Genomic DNA, 22491 nt, shown 5'->3' on the forward strand with positions numbered 1-22491 from the left:
AAATTCTGAAAGAGATGGGAATACCAGACCACCTGATCTGCCTCTTGAGAAACCTGTATGCAGATCAGGAAGCAACAGTTAGAACTGGACATGGAACAACAGACTGGTTCCAAATAGGAAAAGAAGTACGTCAAGGCTGTATATTGTCACCCTGCTTATTTAACTTATATGCAGAGTACATCATGAGAAATGCTGGGCTGGAAGAAGCACAAGCTGGAATCAAGATTGCCAGGAGAAATATCAATAACCTCAGATATGCAGATGACACCACCCTTATGGCAGAAAGTGAAGAAGAACTAAAGAGTCTCTTGATGAAAGTGACAGAGGAGAGTGAAAAAGCTGGCTTAAAGCTCAACATTCAGAAAACGAAGATCATGGCATCTTGTCCCATCACTTCATGGGAAATAGATGGGGAAACAGTGGAAACAGTGGCTGACTATTTTGGGGGGTTCCAAAATCACTACAGATGGTGATTGCAGCCATTAAATTAAAAGACACTTACTCCTTGGAAGGAAATTTATGACCAACCTAGACAGCATATTAAAAAGCAGAGGTATTACTTTGTCCACAAAGGTCCATCTAGTCAGGGCTGTGGTTTTTCCAGTAGTCATGTCTGGATGTAAGAGTTGGACTATAAAGAAAGCTGAATGCAGAAGAATTGATGCTTTTGAACTGTGGTGTTGGAGAAGACTCTTGAGAGTCCCTTGGACTACAAGGAGATCCAATCAGTCCATCCTAAAGGAGATCAGTTCTGGGTGTTCATTGGAAGGACTGATGCTAAAGCTGAAACTGCAATACTTTGGCCACCTGATGTGAAGAGCTGACTCATTTCAAAAGACCCTGATGCTGGGAAAGATTGAAGGCAGGAGGAGAAGGGGACGACAGAGGATGAGATGGTTGGATGGCATCACCGACTCAAAGGACATGAGTTTGGGTAAACTCTGATATTTGGTGATGGACAGGGAGGCCTGGAATCCTGTGGTTCATGGTGTCGCAAAGAGTCGGACACGACTGAGTGACTGAACTGAACTGAATTCATTGGAAGGATTGATGCTAAAGCTGAAGCTCCAATATTTTAGCCACCTGATGCGAAGAGTCGACTCATTGAAAAGACACCTATGCTAGCAAAGATTGAAGGCAGGAAGAGAAGGGGAAGACAGAAGATGAGATGGTTGGATGGCATCACTGAGTCAATGGACATAAATTTGAGCAAACTCAGGGATATAGTGATGGACAGAGAAGCCTGGCGTGCTGCAGTTCATGGTGTTGGAAAGAGTTGGACACAACTTAGTGACTGACCACCACCAACAAAGGAGTGCTATATTACCTACACATACACTTTTTCTAGAACTCAACTTTGAGGGTTTGGATTGCAATAATTATACATAATGAACAATGGTGACATTTGAGATATGGTGAGGCTAAAAAAGCCAGTTACACTGTAGACAGCGAGATCTTACAATAAATATGCATCTATATCTGTTAAGCAAAATACATGGTAGTACTGAACATTCAAGGATGAGTACTTTCTATAATACTTTTTTCAAGCACTGAAATTAATAAAGCCATTATAAGTTCAGGAGCAAGTGAGTGGGCAGAGGAGAATGGGGAAAAAGAAAGATTATTCTTACAGTTCTTTAGAAATGCAAATAAGAACATTGCCTGCACATCATTACCTGACTGATAAAATGGTAATCACTTAACAGATATTTAGTTAGAAACCTGTTTCAATTCCTTAATTGAAAAAGTTCTTTAATTCAACACAACCCTATTTGCTAACTGATAATAAAAGAAATTTCCAGGGAGAAAAATAGCAGGTACTAAATGTCATAATATGGTCTATAAAAATTTAAATGGTTCTTACCCCACTTTCAAAATTTAATTAATAAAATAAAAAGCCTTTGAGGATGTGGTAGGCAGATTGAACTCCCTGACCAACTGAATGCTATGGCTAGGTAGGGGTAACAAAATGGTTATTTGCAGATAATATAATTCATTGTTACTCTGGTAAACTGGAGAGTGCCCAGGCTCCCCACAGGCGCTTCAGTCATTTTTTAAAAACTGAAACAGGCCAAACAAATGTATGTGCCAGGCCTTTAGTTTGGAAACCCAAGTCTTAAAATGAACAGAACAGATACTCTACAACACAGAAATCTCAGCACAAGCAAACTGTGAAACTTAGAGTCTGATATCAAGCAAACCCCAGTAAAAATACTGGCTTCACCTCTTATAGAAATGTGGCTCCCAATCAGAGAGGGAAGAAATCTAAAAACTCTACTTTCCTTACTTCTTACTAGATAGCTTCTGCTTATGTTCTCTAAATAAGAGGTCAAGAATGGGAAACTGGATTTTGAGAGGAAAAAAGAAACATTTCTCTCCAGTATCTGGAAGTGCCATCAGCAGTGATAGCAGTAGCAAATGAGTCCGTAAGCAACAAATGTGATGACAGCAGGGCTTGGGGCAGTTCCCCGAAGCTTCATGACCTCTGGTTCACACCCCCTCCTTCCTGTCCTTTCAGGGAGCTTTGTGACCAATGCCCTGCATTAAACCTACCTTTGTTTGAAATTTATTAAACAGCCTCTATTTTCCCAACAGGACACTGATACACATAGAAACAGAAAGAAAAAAGTCAGAGATGCTTGCCTCTAAACAAAAAATCATCAGTTAAGGGATGCATTGCATATAATAGAGAGATGGCTTTATTGAACAGAGCATAAGACTGAGTCAACAAGACATAGGATTGAATCTTAGATCCTCCAATTCCCAAACAGGAATGGATCCATGTTCACGGAAGATGCAGAGTAAAGAGAAAACCGTGCTGAATAGGGTAGAGAAGAGTATCCCAATTATGCCACTTGTGAGACCCAGCACTGAAGGTTTTCTATCACCTTTCAGAGAGCCTCAGTTTTCTCAGCAGAGAATGGGCACAATCAAGGACAAACAGCCAAAAAATTGAACAAGTGATTAATAAGCTCAGCCAATTAAATGGATACCAAATTTAAGCAATCAATAAACTTATATAGCAATTAATCAGCAGTCCTCGGGGGTAATAAAAGCCTATATCTCATGATTATTGTGATCACTAAAGACAACATTCACCATTTGTTTGATGTATGTATGTGTGAGACACTATGTTAAGAGTATTACCTACATTATTTATAATCCTTACAAAAACCCCATTTTCAAGATGCCAAAACTAAAGGATCTGAGAATGAAATAACTAGTTCAAAGTCATATAGCTAGTAAATAAGAAAGCCAAGACTTGAACCCATGCCGTTTTATTTCCCAAAACCCCACTCTTTCAGCTTCCTGTGATGGTTCCAGTTGACATCATAGAGTGACATCATGTAGAGGACTGCTAGCTTCAAGCCACAACCAGCAAATTTCACACACTGCAAGAGACTACTGTTTTAGGACCATAAATGTCATCCTACCCTTTAAGGTCCCCTGTGACCCCATGAGGAACAAGGTAAGTTCCAGTTTGTAGGTTTCTGATATAATCAGAAAACTGACTGAACAATCACCATTGTATCAGTCAAGTAATAACGTTGAGTATGATTCTCATTTACATTTCTAAAGCAACATAAAAATAACCCCTTTTAAATGGTACCCACTCACTTTCTCCTTATATGCTAATGCATGTCATAATTTCAAAGCCTGAAGAGAGATTTCCTGCAAAACATTTCACTGACTTAAAGTTGCACATGCTCACAGTTGCAATTGCCAGGTTACAAATATGAATTAACTCTGCTTCCAAATCAATTACATATTGATAAGTCTTCAGGGCTGACAACTTGTACACCTTGATTTTAAACTCTAGGAGTTATTTCAAGGCTTTAGGATATTTAGCATTAAAAATTCTAACTTCATCCTGAGTCTTTAGTGAAATCTAAGCATTGTCACCTGGAGAAGGAAATGGCAACCCATTCCAGTATTCTTGCCTGGGAAATTCCAAGGACAGAGAAGCTTGGCAAGCTATAATCCCAGGGTTGCAGAGTCAGACATGACTTGGTGACTAAACACACGCATACAAGTACTGTCACCAGTACTAATAATCAAACCAGAAATCAACTCCCTTATTTTTTTTACTTAAAATTTATTTTTATTTATCTTTTAAATTTTATTTTTATTGGAGGATAATTACTTTGCAATGGTGTATTGGTTTCTGCCATACAACAATGTGAATCAGTCATAAGTATACATATATCCCCTCCCTCCCACCCTATCTCCTCATCCCACCCCTCTAGGTCATCACAGAGCACCAGCTTAAACTTCCCTGTGTTATACAACACTCTCTAATTTGTAAAATTGCTATTTTTTTCTCTGCTAAAATTGGATCATTTCAATTAATTCCTGTAGTCACATTGATTTCCAATGAATTTTATTTACTGATTTGAAGTAGTAAATTGCAACTTAGTGCCATGACAGAATTAAGGCAATTGGGTAGTTAGAGTTAACCTTTGAATAACTCAGGGGTAAGGGGTACTGACTCTCTGAGCAGTTGAAAATCTATGTATAACTTATAGTTGGCCCTCCATACCAACAGTTACACATCCATGGACTCAGCCAACCTTAAACCATGCAATAATGTAGTATTTACTACTGAAAAAATCTGCACATAAGTGGATTCAATCAGCTCAAATCCATGTTGTTCAAGGGTCAACTATAACTTGAAGCCAAATACTTATCATGTCATGGTTTTTAATTAATGTTATGACATGTGTACAACAGGTGACTGCATTTACATTGTGTATATATTTTATATTTTTAAGTATTCAGCTTTTGGTATGTATTCAGATTTATTTGTGCTCTATATAAAAGCTTGCCATTTTGATCTTCTGTTCAGTGATGCTAAGTGCTCCCTGTCACATGGCAAGCCCTACCAAAGAAAAAAGAAAGATTCTCTCTCGGGAAAAAAATGCTTCTTGGGTTTTTTCTCCCTCTCTTCCTTCTTCCCTTCATTTCTTAAAGTGGTTTACAAAAATAAACAATATAAGTTGTAGTTAAAAAAAAAATCAAAAGAAACACGATGAAGTGGCAAAAAGAATTGGAAAAATAAAATAAAGGCATGTTAGAGCCACAATAAGGGCCTAGAGATCTTCTATACTTGCTAATGGTAGTTACAAATGCAGTTCTGACTGCTAGAAACCATAGCAAAAAGGAGGGAAATGCTACCGTTTACACGATTCATCATTCCTGTATGATGCTGTTTTGGTTGCTAATGAGAAACATTACTGAGTAAGCATAACAGTTACTCTTTGGAGGAGAAACAGAGTCTTAAACCAAGGTGTTCTTACTGAGTAGAGGCAGTGCACCAGCAAAGTGTACTGGAGCAGGGAGATGAGTCAAGGCTGGGAGGAAGCCACAGCTGAAAGAACAGACCTGTGGCTACCCACGGGGGCGGGAGAGGAAGAGCGCGGGACAAATTGAGACAGTAGCACTGAAACGCATGCATTGTCATATGTAAAATTAGATAGCCAGTGCAAATTTACTGTATGACGCAGAGAGCTCAAATCTGGTGCTCTGCGACACCAGAGCAGAGCACCAGATTTGAGGTATGAATGGGGTGGGAGGTAGGAGAGAGGTTCAAGATGGAGAGGACATATGTATACCTACAGTTGATTCATGGGGATGTATGCCAACACAACATTGTAAAGCGATTATCCTCCAGTTAAAAATAAATAAAATTTAAAAAAATATTCTTGGGTAAATAATATATTTGAAGGGAAAATAATAGGAAAATGATTCAAGGTGAGCTTTAAGTATTTTGAACTCCAGGACTTTGTCAAAGACAAATTACAGCTGTAGAATAATCTGTAAATGATAAACCTCAACAATACAGAATTAAAATGATTAGACAGAAGCCAAGAGAGGAAGTTGGACAGAAGGTGGAATGGAACCGCATATATGAATATGCTACTTTCCAATTAATCTATATTTTGTGCTCAGAAAAGAGTATTTAAAATCAATAAATCAAGTCATAGAGATGAAAATGTATATTTAAGGATATAAAGATAAACACTGAGGAAAATAATATATTCAATTAAAATTAGATAATTTTGAAGGGCAGAGGGAAAGGAGGAAGAACCAAATACTGAAAAATTTTATTATCATTCAAATTAAGGAATAAATAAGTAACGAAATAGACAATTGTATTAGACAATGCAATTAAGAGAGCAACCAACAGAATAAAAAATAAAAACCATCACAAAAAATACAAAAATAAAGCGATAAAAAAACCTGAAAAATAAAATAAAAAGAATCAAGATTTAAAAATAAATTTTCTCTCCATTCAATATCTGAGCTCTTTATTTTGAGAAATCTTCAAAAAGCAAATTTGTGAATATTTGAACTTTTCTGCTCTTACTTAACTGCTGCCTGAACCCTATACTTTGTGGAATCATAAACTATTAGGGAAAAAATTATTGGAAAGCAGAAACTGTTTATGTGCAATAAGCAGCAGGAAGAAAAGGATACAGACCTGGGTCACCTTTAGGACTCACACATGAGCTGAGGAGAGACACATGTCAGTGGGGAGAATCTAGTAGTTAAAACAAAAAACATGGGTTAAAAAGCTTCCAGCCTTTAGGATATAAAAATCTCCAGTTATAGTCAATCACTATCCATGTTGTACAACAGATACCTTCTATTTTAGTTGCTAATAAAGGGCTACACAACTTGGAGGAAAAAAAGCATGGGTTATGTCTGAAGTCAGGCAGTAACTATTTCGGAGCCACATCAAGTAGCCACAGCAGCTCAGGGGTGAGCAGGGGGGTTAGGGACTGCCAGGTTCACCGCCCAAACGCGGGCCAGGGATATCCTCAAGAAGAATCTGCTGCAAAGTCACCAAAGCTACTCTTTCCATTTTCCTTTCTTCAACCCTACAAAAAGAATGCTGTTGTCTTACAGAGCCCCAACAAGAAGCAAGGAGACCAGAAACTGACATCAAGTGTGTGTCAGATTGTCTGGAAAGAGATGGCTGCAAGATTTGAGACACTACTTATCAAAGGTTAGGACTCATCAGGAACTTGCCCCTCCAGGCAGGGCCTGATTCACTGCTGGCTTTTCATCCTGAGTAAATCCATCCTACATCAACTGCTCTCTGCAATGAAAGCTCTTAAGGGAAAAATGCTTGTAATGCTTCTCCTATTTCTAAAATCCACACCTAGTATTTCTTTCTTCTTCTTCTTTTTTTTTTTTTTTTTTGTTGTGGTTCAGTCATCCAGTTGTGTTAGACTTGGCAACCCCATGGACAGCAGCACGCCAGGCCTCCCTGTCTCTCACTATCTCCCAGAGTTTACCCAAGTTCATGTTCATTGCATCAGTGATGCTGTCCAGCCATATCATCCTCTGATGCCCTCTTCTCCTTCTGCTCTCAATCTTTCCCAGCATCAGGGACTTCTCTAATGAGTCATCTGTTTGCATCAGATGACCAGAATACTACAGCTTCAGCTTCAGTCCTTCCAGTGAATATTCGGAGTTGGTCTCCTTTAATATTGACTGATCTCCTTGCCGTCCAAGGGGCTTTCAGGAGTCTTCTCCAGCACCACAGTTAGAAGGCATCAATTCTTTGGCATCTGTCTTCTTTATGGTCCAGCTCTCAGAACTGTACGTGAGCACTGGGAAGACCATAACCTTGACTATATGGACCTTTGTTGGCAAACTAATGTCTCTGCTTTTCAGCACACTGTCTAGGTTTGCCATCGCTTTCCTGCCAAGAAGCAATTGTCTTCTGATTTCATGGCTGCAGTCACCATCAGCAGTGATTTTGGAGTCCAAGAAGAGGAAATCTGTCACTACTTCCAATTTTTTCCCTTCTATTTGCCATGCAGTAATGGGGGAGGATGCCATGATCTTAATTTTTTAAATCTTTAGTCTTAAACTGGCTCTTTTACTCTTCTCCTTCACCCTCATCAAGAGGCTCTTTAGCTCCTCTTAGCTTTCTGCCATTAAAGTGGTATCATCTGCATATCTGAAGTTGCTGATGTTTTCTCCTATCTATCTTGATTCCAGCTTGTACCTTATAGTTAGTTCACAGAGAATACAGCTCATTGTATATAGCTCACTATCAGGCTCTCTTGTCATTTTACTAAGTTCTATTTGTGTAACAGTCTTCTAGCTTGAGATCTTTAAGAACAGGCACTTATGTTAACTCTTCCTGGCACATCTTTTAGGTGCTTAATTATATTAAACTAATAAAGGAACCCTTACATATTTTTATTTACCCACGGAGCAACTAACTTATAAATAACATAGATAAATCCAACTGCAACAAAACAAATGGAGTTTGACATTAAGATATTTTGGCTGCTGCTGCTGCTGCTGCTGCTAAGTCATTTCAGTCGTGTCTGACTCTGTGTGACCCCATAGACGGCAGCCCACCAGGCTCCCCCGTCCCTGGGATTCTCCAGGCAAGAACACTGGAGTGGGTTGCCATTTCCTTCTCCAATGCATAAAAGTTAATGTGAAAGTGAAGTCGCTCAGTCGTGTCCGACTTTTTGCGACCCCATGGACTGCAGCCCACCAGCCTCCTCCGCCCATGGGATTTTCCAGGCAAGAGTACTGGAGTGGGGTGCCATTGCCTTCTCCGCATATTTTGGCTACCAAGCCTCAATTCCCCTTTCCTAAAAAGCACCAATTTCTTCAGGGGATTTAACTTTCCTCCATTGCATGCCATCTTCCTGATTGATATTCACCTCCCATTATGAATGCTGGACAACAAATTGTCACATGACTTAGCCTGGTCAATCAGACGTCTGATTCTGATTCTTGAACAGCATATATTGATAGAGCAAAGAGTTGGACATCATCCATGATGCAGAAATGTACTGATCACTTCTTCCTATGGTTGGCTATTGTTCCACTTTTTACCTCTACTAGAATTCTCAAAGTTCTTTTTATTTACAAGCCAAGACCCCCAGAATTTTCACCTTAATTATTTGAACCTATATATTATGGCTTCCCCAAAATTACCTTTGAATATATTAGCAAGTTAGTTTCTGATGCTTACAGTCAATAACAGTAGATATACAATAGCAAGGGTCAAAATGAAATAAGAAACTCAATTAAATGAAACCAAACAAACCAAAAATCAGGTGTTCAGTATGGCCCGTCAAAATACTTAAATGCTAGACATTTTTATTTAGCCCTAAGTGTCATCCTAGGACCTCTCTGTTCTTTGATATCTGGGAAAAACTGGATGGAGTCTCTCAATTCTATATCCCACAGTAATCTTTCTCTCAGATTTCTGAAATTTCCCCAGGCATTTATATTCTTCTCCCATCCTGTGCTTTTTGGGGTGTTCATTCTCACATATTCATTCTCTCTTCCAAACTACATTTACCAAGACAGGAATGTCAGCCATCTCACCAACTTACACACACACACACTCATAAAATATCTGTAGTATAGTAGGAGGCAATGTGATTTTATGACCTTAAGCAAGTTACTTAACCCCTTTGTACCTTAGTTACCACACACTGTAAAATGGAAGATTGTTTTAAAAATTAAACGAGATAATACATGTTAAGTTTATAGTTTATGATGACCTCATACATAGTAAATATTCAACACTGATTTCCTAGCCAAGCTAGAAAATTCTGCTATAGAACTCAGTGCTGGGAGAGGTCAGCACACACATCATGAATTTTAAACAAACAAACAAAAAATATGCCACCTAACTCCTCTCAACATTTTACAGCCACCACACGACTACATACTTCACCTTCTGCTAAGCAGAATCCAGACTGTCCTTCTTCTTGGAATTTACTTTTTTCCTACCTCTCCCTCCTCTGCCCACTCATTTTCCTGTCTTCAGAGCAACTTAAAAAATTCCTCTCCTGTGCCAGGAACCCAGGCCCTTTGGCTTTCACTCTATATGGACACTTTACCAAGTGAAGACATTTCCTTACCAAAGTAAGAATTTCTGATTTCTATTCTTCCAATAACAAAATGTATTCTATCTAGTTATACCTAGAATATGGGCTTTTGGACCCTAGTTGTCTTCATAGGACCCATCTGGATTTTTCACATTTATTTTTAATGAATAGTTTAAACATACGTAATATTCTTTTTCAGCTTTATTGAGATATAATTGACTTATAGCACTGTATAAGTTTAAGGTATACAGCATACTGAGCTGACTTACATATATAGTGAAATGAATACCACAATAAGTTTAGTGAACATCCACCATCGCATATGGGCTTCCCTATGGCTCAGGTGGTTAAGAATCCACCTGCAATGTGTGAGACCTGAGTTCAGTCTCTGAGTTGGGAAGATCCCCTGGAGAAGGGAACAGCTACCCATTCCAGTATTCTGGCCTGGAGAACTTTATGGACTGTACAGTCCATGGGGTCACAAAGAGCTGGACACAACTGAGTGACTTTCACTTTCACCATCTCATATAGATAAAAAATTAAAGAAATAGAAAAAAATACTTTTCTTTGGCATGAAAGTTATTAGGATTTACTCTCAACAAGAATGAAGGCAGTTAAAAGATGCTAACCCCCAATTACAGGATAAGTTTAACTACAACATGATAAATATAATTAATACAGTTGTATAAAACTTTTCTTTTAGTAAAACTTACTTTTAAATTTTAACTAAATGTATTTTAGAAGAAAATTCTATTTCACTACTATCAGTGGCAAAATAGTATTAAGTTTAAATGTTAGTCTCTCAGTCATGTCAGACTCTTTGTGACCCCATGGACTGTAGCCTGCCAGGCTCCTCTGTCCATAGACTTTCCCAGGCGAGAATACTGGAATGAGTAGCCATTCTCTTCTCCAGGGGATCCTCCCAATTCAGGGATGGCAGATTCTTTACTGTCTGAGCCACCATTACTTGCCCCTATAAGATTACCTTAAAATACCTACTTTAAAATAAAACAGATGTTCATGTGCCACCTAAAATCATCATGCATTACTAGTGATCCATACATCACAATTTGGTAAATTAATGTCCTTTCATGGACACCAAGAGTGTGGGCTGGGAAGGAAATGGGTGGAAAGTCTGTTGCATTTGCATATTACTAATACTGTGGGTAGGAAGGGGGAGTGAGTAAGGGTGAGTATATATTGATGGGATCAGTTTAGAAATCAGACAAAGAAGATGGTCCAGAGACAAGATTCTGAGGACTGATACCATCTTGTATCCTGCATAACACTTCTACAGCACCCAAAAGAAAGGCTAATGTTAATTTAATTGAATTGTATCCTGCTATTAGAATTCAACGCCACTGTAAATAAATGTTGAAAATCTAGAAATGTCAGAGATCATGCTATCTGAATTACCCAAAAAGAAGTACATTTTAACCAACTGATCCACTTTAATACAGTGTCTGAAACTTAAAACAACTTGATAAACTTATAGCCATTGACATTGCTCACTTTGGCCTTTTATTATTCATGAGACATATTTGACCCTTAAGGAATCCCTGGGTTACGGTGATAGTACATCTTTGCAAATCCAGTCACATTACATTAGAGTTTCTGTCAAGATGTTTGACAGCTTCATTTTGTAACAGGGTTCTCCTACATCAAACACAGAGGCACGGTGCCCCTGATCTATACCTGAAATATGCTTTCCTACAGATCTCAAATGAAAGAAAAACTGCTCCTGTGCTTGCACCAAGACTGTATTTTTTGAGCATGTCTTCCAGCTATTGATATCAATGATATCTTCAGCCTCAAATGCCAATTCATAACATTTAAATCTTATTGAACACATTTTTTCACATTATTTGGTTGTACTGAATAAAACGCAGCAAGCCTTTAAGAAAAAAATTTCCCTAGAAGCCATCCTATTGTTTGATCTCCAAGAGTTGCGGGAAATTATAGGAAAAGAAAACAAAAGTAATTCAGCTTTATGTAACTATACCATGCAACCATTATGCCATATAATAAAATGACCTGGTTGATAAAAGAACTAGCAAACTAGCACTTGTCACAAAAAGCTATTTAAGTATGTATCTCAAGTTTAGAAACACACATAAATATTCTTAAGGTATTTTTGCCCCCATTTAAATAGATTTCTTCCTTCCTGTTACAGAGATGAATATTTTCATGCAACAGCATCTCTTGTAGCACTAACTTTTAGCACAGGCATCTGGAATCATTTACAGCTATATTATACTTACCATTTAAGCATAAATGAAATTAAAAAATTAATAAACAGTACCACATTCACGATTATATTGATATATGAAATGTTGTAGAAAATACACATTTATTAACTTTGTAACTCTACCCAAACAGATTTTTCAGAAGTCTGAGAGTTCAAATAACCACAATTTATAGCACAACATATATAAAAATGCAACATACCTCACATTAGCATCAAGTTCGTCCATTACAGGAAATAGGCATGGATGAGTTGGATGTCAGCGCCCACTGGGTACTATAATGGGGAAATAATAAAAAAGGGATTAGACGAGAAGGCAATGTAGAAAAATAAAAGTCATTAAGGGAAAAAATGTCAAATAATCATTGCTTCCTAATAACTAAGACTTTTGCACAGTATTGGAAAAGTAATAAACAATATTACATTAAAAAGTTATTGGCATTCTGAGATATGGCATAGATGAGTGCTGCATCAAAGAAACTCACAAATGAGTTTCTTTGCATTCGATTAATCTCCTAGAGATTAGAACATAAAGGCATTTCTTTTTACTCCACGTTTAAACTATTTACTTATTATTTTTTGCTCTTCCCAGAAACATAGCTTATTTATATGATCTGCATTAGGACACCAGCTGGTGGAAACTTAAAACAGAACACTGTCTAAGATGGTCAGCCATCTTGCTTCCTATGAGAATTTTTCAGGTTGCTATTTTTAAAACCCTTTTTGAGGGTGGATAATCATATCTCTTTAAGACTCTATAATAGTAAACTCTTGAGAACTGTCTTCCTAGGAAAAAAGAAATAGGTGTGCATACACACACATACACCTTTTCTGGGGAGCCCACAATTCCCTGAGGCCTTTCCATGAACCCCAGGCTAAGGACTCACAATCAAAGAGGAGGTCAACTTTCAAACTACTGATAGTTCCTCTAGCACAGACCTTAAGAAGACCTTACTCTCTTTAATGGACAGACACTCACTGATATCCACCAAGTCAGTTCTCTGACCTGGCTGTGTAGTTTTGGTTCACAGAAAAATTTCTGTATTTCTCACCACATTTATTCCAAAACATGGTGAGTCAGAGAACATAGGGGCAGAGGTCAGTCTGTTTCTTTTGAGGTTACCCTAAGCAAGACCCTTTTTCTTCTAATGACATCATCTATTCAATACTTCTCAATAAACAGAAGGGATGGGAAGAGATGATCGCTGGGTTTACTTCTAGCTCAATATTCTATAATTCCATCTGCTGGCTTTCTAGTAAAATTTTACAGGGAAGAAACTGTAAATCTGTTTATGTACATAACAGAACCATGAAACTCAGCCTGAGCCCTGGGATTCCTTGGTCAGCATGAACCAAACATATATGCCTGGCAGCCAGGAAAAAAATGACAGGCCACCAGAGCTGGAAAGGACATAGATTTCTGTGTGTGTTTTTATTCTTTGAAACCTGTAAGATTAACATGGGCACCCATGTACATTTGTGCATCTATGACAGGTGTGAGGAAGGCTGAGCCTACACGGCTCAATCCTCTACTCTGACCTCAAGCAAAACACCTCTGTCTACCTCTATCTCTTTTACATTCTGAATCTGGAATAATCTTTTATTTGAAATACATTAAGTACAAAGCCCTAACTACTGAAGTGGTGGGTTCCATCCTTTGTACAAGTCTATCTAGAATCATTCCTGAAGTGAAATGATGTGTGTGCATATCTACTTTTTTCTAGGCAGACAATCATCAAGGGTTGATTACCCACTTCAAAGAAAGAAAGAAAGTGAAGTTGCTCAGTCGTGTCCAACTCTTTGCTATCCCATGGACTGTAACCCATCAGGCTCCTCCGTCCATGGGGGTTCTCCAGGAAACAATACTGGAGTGGATTGCCATTTCCTTCTCCAGGGGATCTTCCAGACCCAGGGATTGAATCCAGGTCTCCCACATTGCAGGCAGACGCTTTTATTGTCTGAGCCACCAGGGATAAACCACCCACTTCAAAAAGAGCTTAAAAAACTGAAAATACTCATATTATTTTAATCATAATAATACAGTAACCTATTTATAGTAGTTAGTCCTAACGCAGATAATATAAATAACTTATGTCTTTGAAGAGCAAAAAATAACAGATTACCATTCATCCCCATGTCTTAAAATACAGTCTATTTGCTAAAGATTCTCAAAGTTACAGCTTCATCCTAGGCCCTTCCCAGACTCGTATCACCTACCTGACATCTCAACTTGGATGATTAAAAAAGCATTTCAAACTAAACTCATTTCCCACTCCAGCACAATAACCTGCTCCTCCCCTAGCATCCTCTATCACAGTAAATGACTCCACCATTTATCCAGTTACACTTTTTTTTTTCACACCCTACAATCAAACTATTAGCAAACTCCCTCCTCTACTTTGAAAATGATTCCTCAACCTGACTTTTTATTTCATTACCTCCAAAACCACACCTGGTCCAAGCCACCATCTCCTTTCCCACCTGGTGTCCTAACCACTCTCCTAACTTTTGTAACTGGTCTCCTGCTGGCTCCACCATCATCTCTTCTCCCCACAGTAGCATTTTTGAAATGGAAGTCAGATCACTTCTTGCATATATAAAATACTAGTGGCTTCCTGACACACTTAGAATAAAGTTTAAACCCCTTATCATTTTGGATTTTGCTTAATAGGTAAAATTCAAACTGATCACTTGGGTCACAACTTTGTCTAACTCAATGAAACTATGAGCCATACAGATAGGGCCACCCAAGATGGACGGGTCATGGTGGCGAGTTCTGGTAAAACGTGGTCCACTGGAAAAGGGAATGGCAAACCACTTCAGCATTCTTGCCTTGAGAACCCCATGAACAGTATGAAAAGGCAAAAAGATATGACACTGAAAGATGAACTCCCCAGCTCGGTAGGTGCCCAGTATGCTACTGGAGAACAATGGAGAAATAGCTCCAGAAGGAATGAAGAGGCTGAGCCAAAGCAGAAACAACTCCCAGTGGTGTATGTCTGGTGGTAAAAGTAATGTCTCATGCTGTAAAGAACAATAGTGCATAGGAACCTGAAATGTTAGCTCCATAAAACAAGGTAAATTGGAAGTGATCAAACAGGGAGTGGTAAGAATAAACATCGACATTTTAGGTATCTGTGAACTAAAATGGACTGAAATGGGCAAATTTAACTCAGATGACCATTATATCTACTACTGTGGGAAAGAATCCCTTAGAAGAAATGGAGAAGCCCTCATAGTCAACAAAAGAGTCCAAGAAATGCAATACTTGGGTGCAGTCTCAAAAGCGACAGAATGATCTCTGTCCGTTTCCAAGGCAAATCATTCAATATCACAGTAATCCAAGTCCACGTCCTAATCCACTAATGCTGAAGAAACTGAAGTTGAACGGCTCTATGAAGACCTACAAGACCTTCTAGAACTAACATCAAAAAAAGATGTCTTTTTTATCACGCCACTGCTGCTAAGTCACTTCAATCGTGTCTGACTCTCTGCAATCCCATAGACGGCAGCCCACCAGGTTCCACCGTCCCTGGGATTCTCTAGGCAAGAACACTGGAGTGGGTTGCCATTTCCTTCTCCAATGCATCAAAGTGAAAAGTGAAAGTGAAGTCGCTCAGTCAGGTCGGACTCTTAGCGATCCCATGGACTGCAGCCTACCAGGCTCCTCCATCCATGGGATTTTCCAGGCAAGAGTACTGGAGTGGGATGCCATTGCCTTCTCCCTTTTTTTATCATAGGGGACTGTAATGCAAAAGTAGGAAGTCAAGAGATAACCAAAGTAAGTTTGACCCCGGAATAAAAATGAAGCAGGGCAAAGGCTAACAGAGTTTTGCCAAGAGAACGCCCTGGTCATAGAAAACATCTTCATCCAACAACACAAGAACGACTCCTACACATGGGTATCACCAGGTGGTCAATACCGAAATCAGATTGATTATATTTTTTGCAGTTGAAGATGGAGAAGCACTATACAGTCATGAAAAACAAGACCAGGAGCCGACTGTGGTTCAGATCATGAACTCTGTATTGAAAAATTCAGACTTAAATTGAATAAAGTAGGGAAAACCACGAGGCCATTAAGGTAAGATCTAAATACAAATCCCTTATGATTATACATTGGAAATGACAGATTCAAGGGATTAGATCTGATAGACAGAATGGCTGAAGAACTATGGATGGAGGCTCATGATAATGGACAGGAGGCAGTAATCAAAACTATCTCCAAGAAAAAGAAATGCAAAAAGGTAAAATGGCTGTCTGAGGAGGCCTTACAAATAGCTGAGAAAAGACAGAAAACAACAAAATTCTGTAAAACAATTATCCTTCAATTAAAAAATGAATAAATTTCTAAAAATTAAAAAAAGAAGAGAAGTAAAGGCCAAAGGAGAAAAGGATTGTTATACCCATCTGAATGCAGAGTTCCAAAGAATAGCAAGGAAAGATAAGAAAGCCTTCCTAAGTGAACAATGCAAAGAAATAGAGGAAAACAATAGAATAGAAAGACTAGAGATCTCTTCAAGAAAATTAGAGATATCAAAGGAACATTTCATGCAAAGATGGGCACAATAAAGGACAGAAATGGTATGGACCTAATAGAAGCAAAAGATATTAAGAAAATGTGACAAGAATACACAGAAGAACTACACAAAAAAGATCTTAATGACCTAGATAAACATGATGGTGTGATCGATCACTCACCTAGAGCCAGACATCTAGGAGTGTGAAGTCACGTGGGCCTTAGGAAGCATCACTACGAACAAAGCTAGTGGAGGTGATAGAATTCCAGCTGAACTATTTCAAATCCTAAAAGATGATGCTGTGAAAGTGCTGCATTCAATAGGCCAGCAAATTTGGAAAACTCAGCATTGGCCACAAGACTGGAAAAGATCAGTTTTCATTCCAATCCCAAAGAAGAGCAATGCCAAAGAATGTTCAAACTACTGCACAATTGCACTCATTTCACATGCTAGCAAAGTAATGCTCAAAATTCTCCAAGCCCAGGCTTCAACAGTATGTGAACCGAGAATTTCCAAACGTTCAAACTGGATTTAGAAAAGGCAGAGAAATCAGAGATCAAATTGCCAACGTGTGTCAGATCATAGAAAAAGCAAGAGAATTCCAGAAAAACAGCTACTTCTGCTTCATTGACTATGCTAAAGCCTTTGACTATGTGGATCACAACAAACAGTGGAAAATTCTTAGAGATGGGAATACCTTACCTGCCTACTGTAAAATCTGTATGCTGGTCAAGAAGCAACAGTTAGAACCAGACATGTAACGCCTGGTTCCAAATTGGGAAAGGAGTACATCAAGGCTGTATACTGTCACCCTGCTTATTTAACTTATATGCAGAGTACATCATGCAAAATGCTGGGCTGGATGAAGCACAAGCTGGAATCGAGACTGCTGGGAGAAATATCCACAACCTCAGATATGCAGATGATACCATCCTTATGGCAGAAAGCAAAGAGGAACTAAAGAGCCTTGTGATGAAGGTGAAACAGGAGAGTGAAAAAGCTGCCTTAAAACTCAACATTCAGAAAACTAAGATCATGGCATCCAGTTCCATCATTTTATGGCAAATAAACAGGGAAACAATGGAAACAATGAGAGACTTTATTTTGGGAGGCTCCCAAATCATTGCAGATGGTGACTGCAGCCATGAAATTCAAAGACACTTGCTCCTTGTAAGAAAAGCTATGACCAACCTAGACAACATATTAAAAAGCAGAGACATTACTTTGCCAACAACGTCCATATAGTCAAAAGTATGACTTTTCCAGTAGTCAAATATGGAGGTGAGAGTTGGACCATAAAGCTGAACACCAAAGAATTGATGCTTTTGAACTGTGGTATTGGAGAAGACTCTTGAGAGTCCCTTAGACTGCAAGGAGATCAAACCAGTCAATCCTAAAGGAGATCAGTCCTGAATACTCACTGGAAGGACTGATGCTGAAGCTTAAGTTCCAATACTTTAGTGAACTGATGTGAAGAGTTGACTCATTAGCAAAGACCCTGATGCTGGGAAAGACTGAAGGCAGGAGGAGAAGGGAACAACAGAGGATGAGATAGTTGAATGGCAACACTGACTCAATGGACATGAGTTTGAACATGTTCCAGGAGATGGTGAAGGACAGGGAAGCCTAGTGTGCTGCAGTCTATGGAGTCACAAAGAGTTGGACATGACTGAGTGACTGAACAACAACAACCATATCATAATCTGACCCCAGCTCCTCTCCAATGTCCCATCCACTCACTGCCTTTGTATTCACTGGTTTTGCTTTTTTCATTGACCATCAGTGTAGGATCTCACCTCAGGGCCTTTTCACTTGTTTCCTCTCCCTGGAATGCTACTATGTAGATCACTCCATTACTTCCTTAGGGACACAGCCCAAATGCCATTTTCCTGATGACTTAAGTAAAATTTCAGGCCTCATTTTCTGAAAATTTCTGTAATCCACTCTATTTTTTCCTTCTTAGTACATACATTATATATACTCCTTTGCTTCTTTATTAGTGATCTATCTCTCTTACCAGAATGTAAGTTTCAAGAGGGCATAGTTATATCTTGATCACTATTATAACATCACTGCCTATAAAAATGCCTAACATACTGTATCCCCTTCATAGATATTTCTTGAGTCAACTAAGTAGTTAATTTGTTTTGCAAATGAGGAAAGTGAGGTTTGAGAGTTTGTGACTTTCCCTCAGGGAGGTAGTATATGAACCACTCCAGAATAAATATAATTTTTAAAAATATTAAAAATCAGTTCATCTTATTTATTCACTCTTTAGTATTAACAAGTGCCAAATACTGTCCTTTTCTTTCTCCTCCAACCTCTGAGAATTTATTGTTAGATGGAGAGACTAAAAATCAAAGAGGTCAACTGACTTGCCAAAGTCACATAGCTAATACTTAACCAAACTAGGAATTGAATTCAGGACTGGGAATTCTGAAACTCAAGCTTTATCTTTTTTTTTTTTTTTAATTTATTTTATTTTTAAACTTTACAAATTGTATTAGTTTTGCCAAATATCCTCAAGCTTTATCTTGCATAGTTCTTTTCATCCTATCACTCTTGACCCCGCTGTTAAAAAGGGAAACTCCTCATGAAAGGGAACATTTTACTTTAATTTTCTGCTAACCATTTATTTCCTCTTTCTCTGAGAATAATGCCTTGATTTTCCTTTGTGGAACCCCTCCCCTGCCTCAAGCCCACTGATGAGCACATGACCAGGACTGGCCCATCAGAACAGTTCATTCTCTGGCCCCAAGGATTCATTAATTCACTGGCTAGACTGTAAAGCCAGCCCTGAGATATTTGCTAGAGTCTGTCTGTCTTTCTCCTGGTGTTGCTAAACTTTCAATTTAAAGCTGCTGGTGGCCATTGATGCCACTATGTGGGAAGAGTTTGTCTGAGAATGAAGTTAATACCAATGGAAAGCAGAGTTGTAACACAGAGATTGCCATATCCTGATGAAACAATTTGAGACTTAAGGTCTAGCAGTGTCTTATGACAGTTTTGTACTTGAACTTCCCAATTATACTGAGCCAACAAATTCTCTTTCTTCATGTGTAAGCCAATTTGAGTTCGGTTCCAACCGTTATTTGAAACAAAAAAATTTCTTAGAGATATACAGGAAAATCAATATTGTATTTGTATATAGATTAGAAGGAAGAAAAGCTGGAACTAAAAAAAAAAAAAAACAGTTAAAAGCTAGCTAAATTTGAGTCACTGAAACTGCATTTGGAAAATGTTACAACATGGGGAAAACTGTATATTCATAGCAATGTACATTATTATATTTTGCTCATGGAAACTCAATGAGCAAATTTTAAACGACTGCCATTTAACAAACCAGTATGAACATGCATTTTGTTAGAGATAAAGGATGAATAACAAAAGAGAAAATGGTGATCAGTACCTATCCTAAATTGATTCATTGATTACAGTCCACTATTTTTTGTCGTGCGTACCAGGAATATCTAATCAGAGCTGTGATTATAGGGACACCAGCTGCTGGGAAGAATGCTCAGAGTGACAGGTGTGTGTAAGGAACCATGCTTTTATCTTGCATACTTTGCATATCTTGCATGTTTCTGACACCTTAACAAAATACTACCTAGTTAATTAAAAGCACAGTCAACTGACTATCTCGCATGCTCAGATATAAGCTATGTCACTTCTAAAATTTCTAATTTAAATTCAATTAGACTGTGTGTGTCTGTGGCACACACGCATATGTATATGTGTGTTTTAATGACAGTCATACTGTATCCTCATCTCCTTCAGAAAAACAGTCTTAGATTGTCATAACCAGGGGAAAAAAGCACAGCAAGTCCTGGGAAACAAGAGAAAGAGGGAGTCAAATAAACCTTTCTACCATGTGAGGTATAAATGAAGGTCTCAGTATTATCTCAGCAGTAGGAAAAGCTCAAGCCACTAATTATTCAAAACACTTTGTCAGTAAAGTACAGTAAAGTAAAGATACAGAAAGTCAGTAAAGTAAAGATACAGAAACATGCAACTCCATCAGATTCCTCGAAGCTTCTTTTCTTTGTTGTATACATTGAGACTTATCTTTCCTTAAAAGGGGAGGAAAAGGAGAAGAAAGAGGTGATATTCTTCTTGCCAGCAAATGCTGATTCCAACCCTTAGTTTTCTGACTTACAAATTTTATATAACTAAAGGGCAAACCCTGAAGGTAAGCACATCTCATCTTTACCTGTGCTCTTTTACTGAGAATACTCTGAAAGATTACTGTGGAACAGTTGTTAATGGTTAACACAAGGTGTGTAGTTGCATCTCTATTATGAGAAGTGTGAGCACAGGGCTCACCTGTAAATAGTCCTCACCTATTAGAGTGAAATATCGATGTAGTCTGGTGCAGTGCCAACATCTGCCAACTTGGAGCAATGTCATAACTCAGCTTGCTTTGTTGCACTTTAGTTTTTTTCCTTTGGTTTTGGCTGCATGAGCATATATTCATGCATAACTGTGCAAGGATTGACCACATTTCTTTATAGAGTATGCTTCCATGGACTAAATTTCTACATCAAAGGGCATATTCCAATACCTTTGTTTTGGACAAGTGTCAGGAATAAGTAAAACATTATTTATCTTATTTGCCAAATTGAGAGGGGGAGCTTGGCACAATGGAAAGAACACTAGACCAGGAATCACTCAGCCTGATCCACTACTAACTCACTGTTCCTATTCTTAAGCAAGTTTGTTCATCAGTCTGGGTCTCAATTTTCCCAATCATAGAATCAACTGGGCCAGAGAGTACTGGACAGGGTGAGCAAAGGAAGAAATTTCAAGTAATTAGAACTTCTCAGAAGTTAAAGGAAATTTTGAAAAGGTGAGTTGCTTGCCATTGGAGGCATTTAGGCAGCATATGGGTAATTAAGGATATCTAAATGAAGGATTTATTCACGGAACAACAGACTGGTTCCAAATAGGAAAAGGAGTACGTCAAGGCTGTATATTGTCACCTTGCTTATTTAACTTATATGCAGAGTACATCATGAGAAATGCTGGGCTGGAAGAAGCACAACCTGGAATCAAGATTGCTGGGAGAAAGATCAATAACCTCAGATATGCAGATGACACCACCCTTATGGCAGGAAGTGAAGAGGAACTAAAAAGCCTCGTGATGAAGGTAAAAGAGGACAGTGAAAAATTTGGCTTAAAACTCAACATTCAGAAAACGAAGATCATGGCATCTTGTCCCATCACTTCATGGGAAATAGATGGGGAAACAGTGGAAACAGTGTCAGACTTTATCTTTTTGGGCTCCAAAATCGTGAAATTAAAAGACACTTACTCCTTGGAATAAAAGTTATAACCAACCTAGATAGCATATTCAAAAGCAGAGACATTACTTTGCCAACAAAGGTCCATTTAGTCAAGGCTATGGTTTTTCCAGTGGTCAAGTATGGATGCGAGAGTTGGACTGTGAAGAAAGCTGAGTGCTGAAGAATTTATGCTTTTGAACTGTGGTGTTGGAGAAGACTCTGGAGAGTCCCTTGGACTGAAAGGAGATCCAACCAGTCCATTCTAAAGGAGATCAGCCCTGGGTGTTCTTTGGAAGGAATGATGCTGAAGCTGAAACTCCAGTACTTTGGCCACTTCATGCAAAGAGCTGACTCATTTGAAAAGACCCTGATGCTGGGAAAGACTGAGGGCAGGAGGAGAAGGGGACGACAGAGGATGAGATGGCTGGATGGCATCACTGACTCGATGGACATGAGTTTGAGTGAACTCCGGGAGACGGTGATGGACAGGGAGGCCTGGCGTGCTGTGATTCATGGGGTCACAAAGAGTCGGACACGACTGAGCGACTGAACTGAACTGAAATGAA

At 38.6% G+C, this 22491-nt stretch overlaps 1 protein-coding gene across 6 annotated transcripts in view; it reads right to left on the minus strand.

Moving 5' to 3' along the window:
* HTR4 (5-hydroxytryptamine (serotonin) receptor 4, G protein-coupled) overlaps nucleotides 1-22491 on the minus strand; it is a 194573-nt gene that overhangs the window by 158835 nt on the left and 13247 nt on the right. For 5 of the 6 annotated variants that reach the window (XM_010850501.1, XM_010850499.1, XM_010850503.1 and 2 more), the window contains exon 2: nucleotides 12327-12399. In XM_010850501.1, coding sequence (XP_010848803.1) covers nucleotides 12327-12352 — 26 coding nt within the window. In that variant the 5' untranslated portion in view covers nucleotides 12353-12399. Of the gene's footprint in view, nucleotides 1-6481; nucleotides 6544-12326; nucleotides 12400-22491 lie in introns of those variants that run through there. The other variant, XM_010850502.1, reaches the window with a different exon arrangement.

The sequence above is a fragment of the Bison bison genome, unplaced genomic scaffold (genome assembly GCF_000754665.1).
Source record: "Bison bison bison isolate TAMUID 2011002044 unplaced genomic scaffold, Bison_UMD1.0 scf7180017864291, whole genome shotgun sequence".
NCBI classification, from domain to species: domain Eukaryota; kingdom Metazoa; phylum Chordata; class Mammalia; order Artiodactyla; family Bovidae; genus Bison; species Bison bison.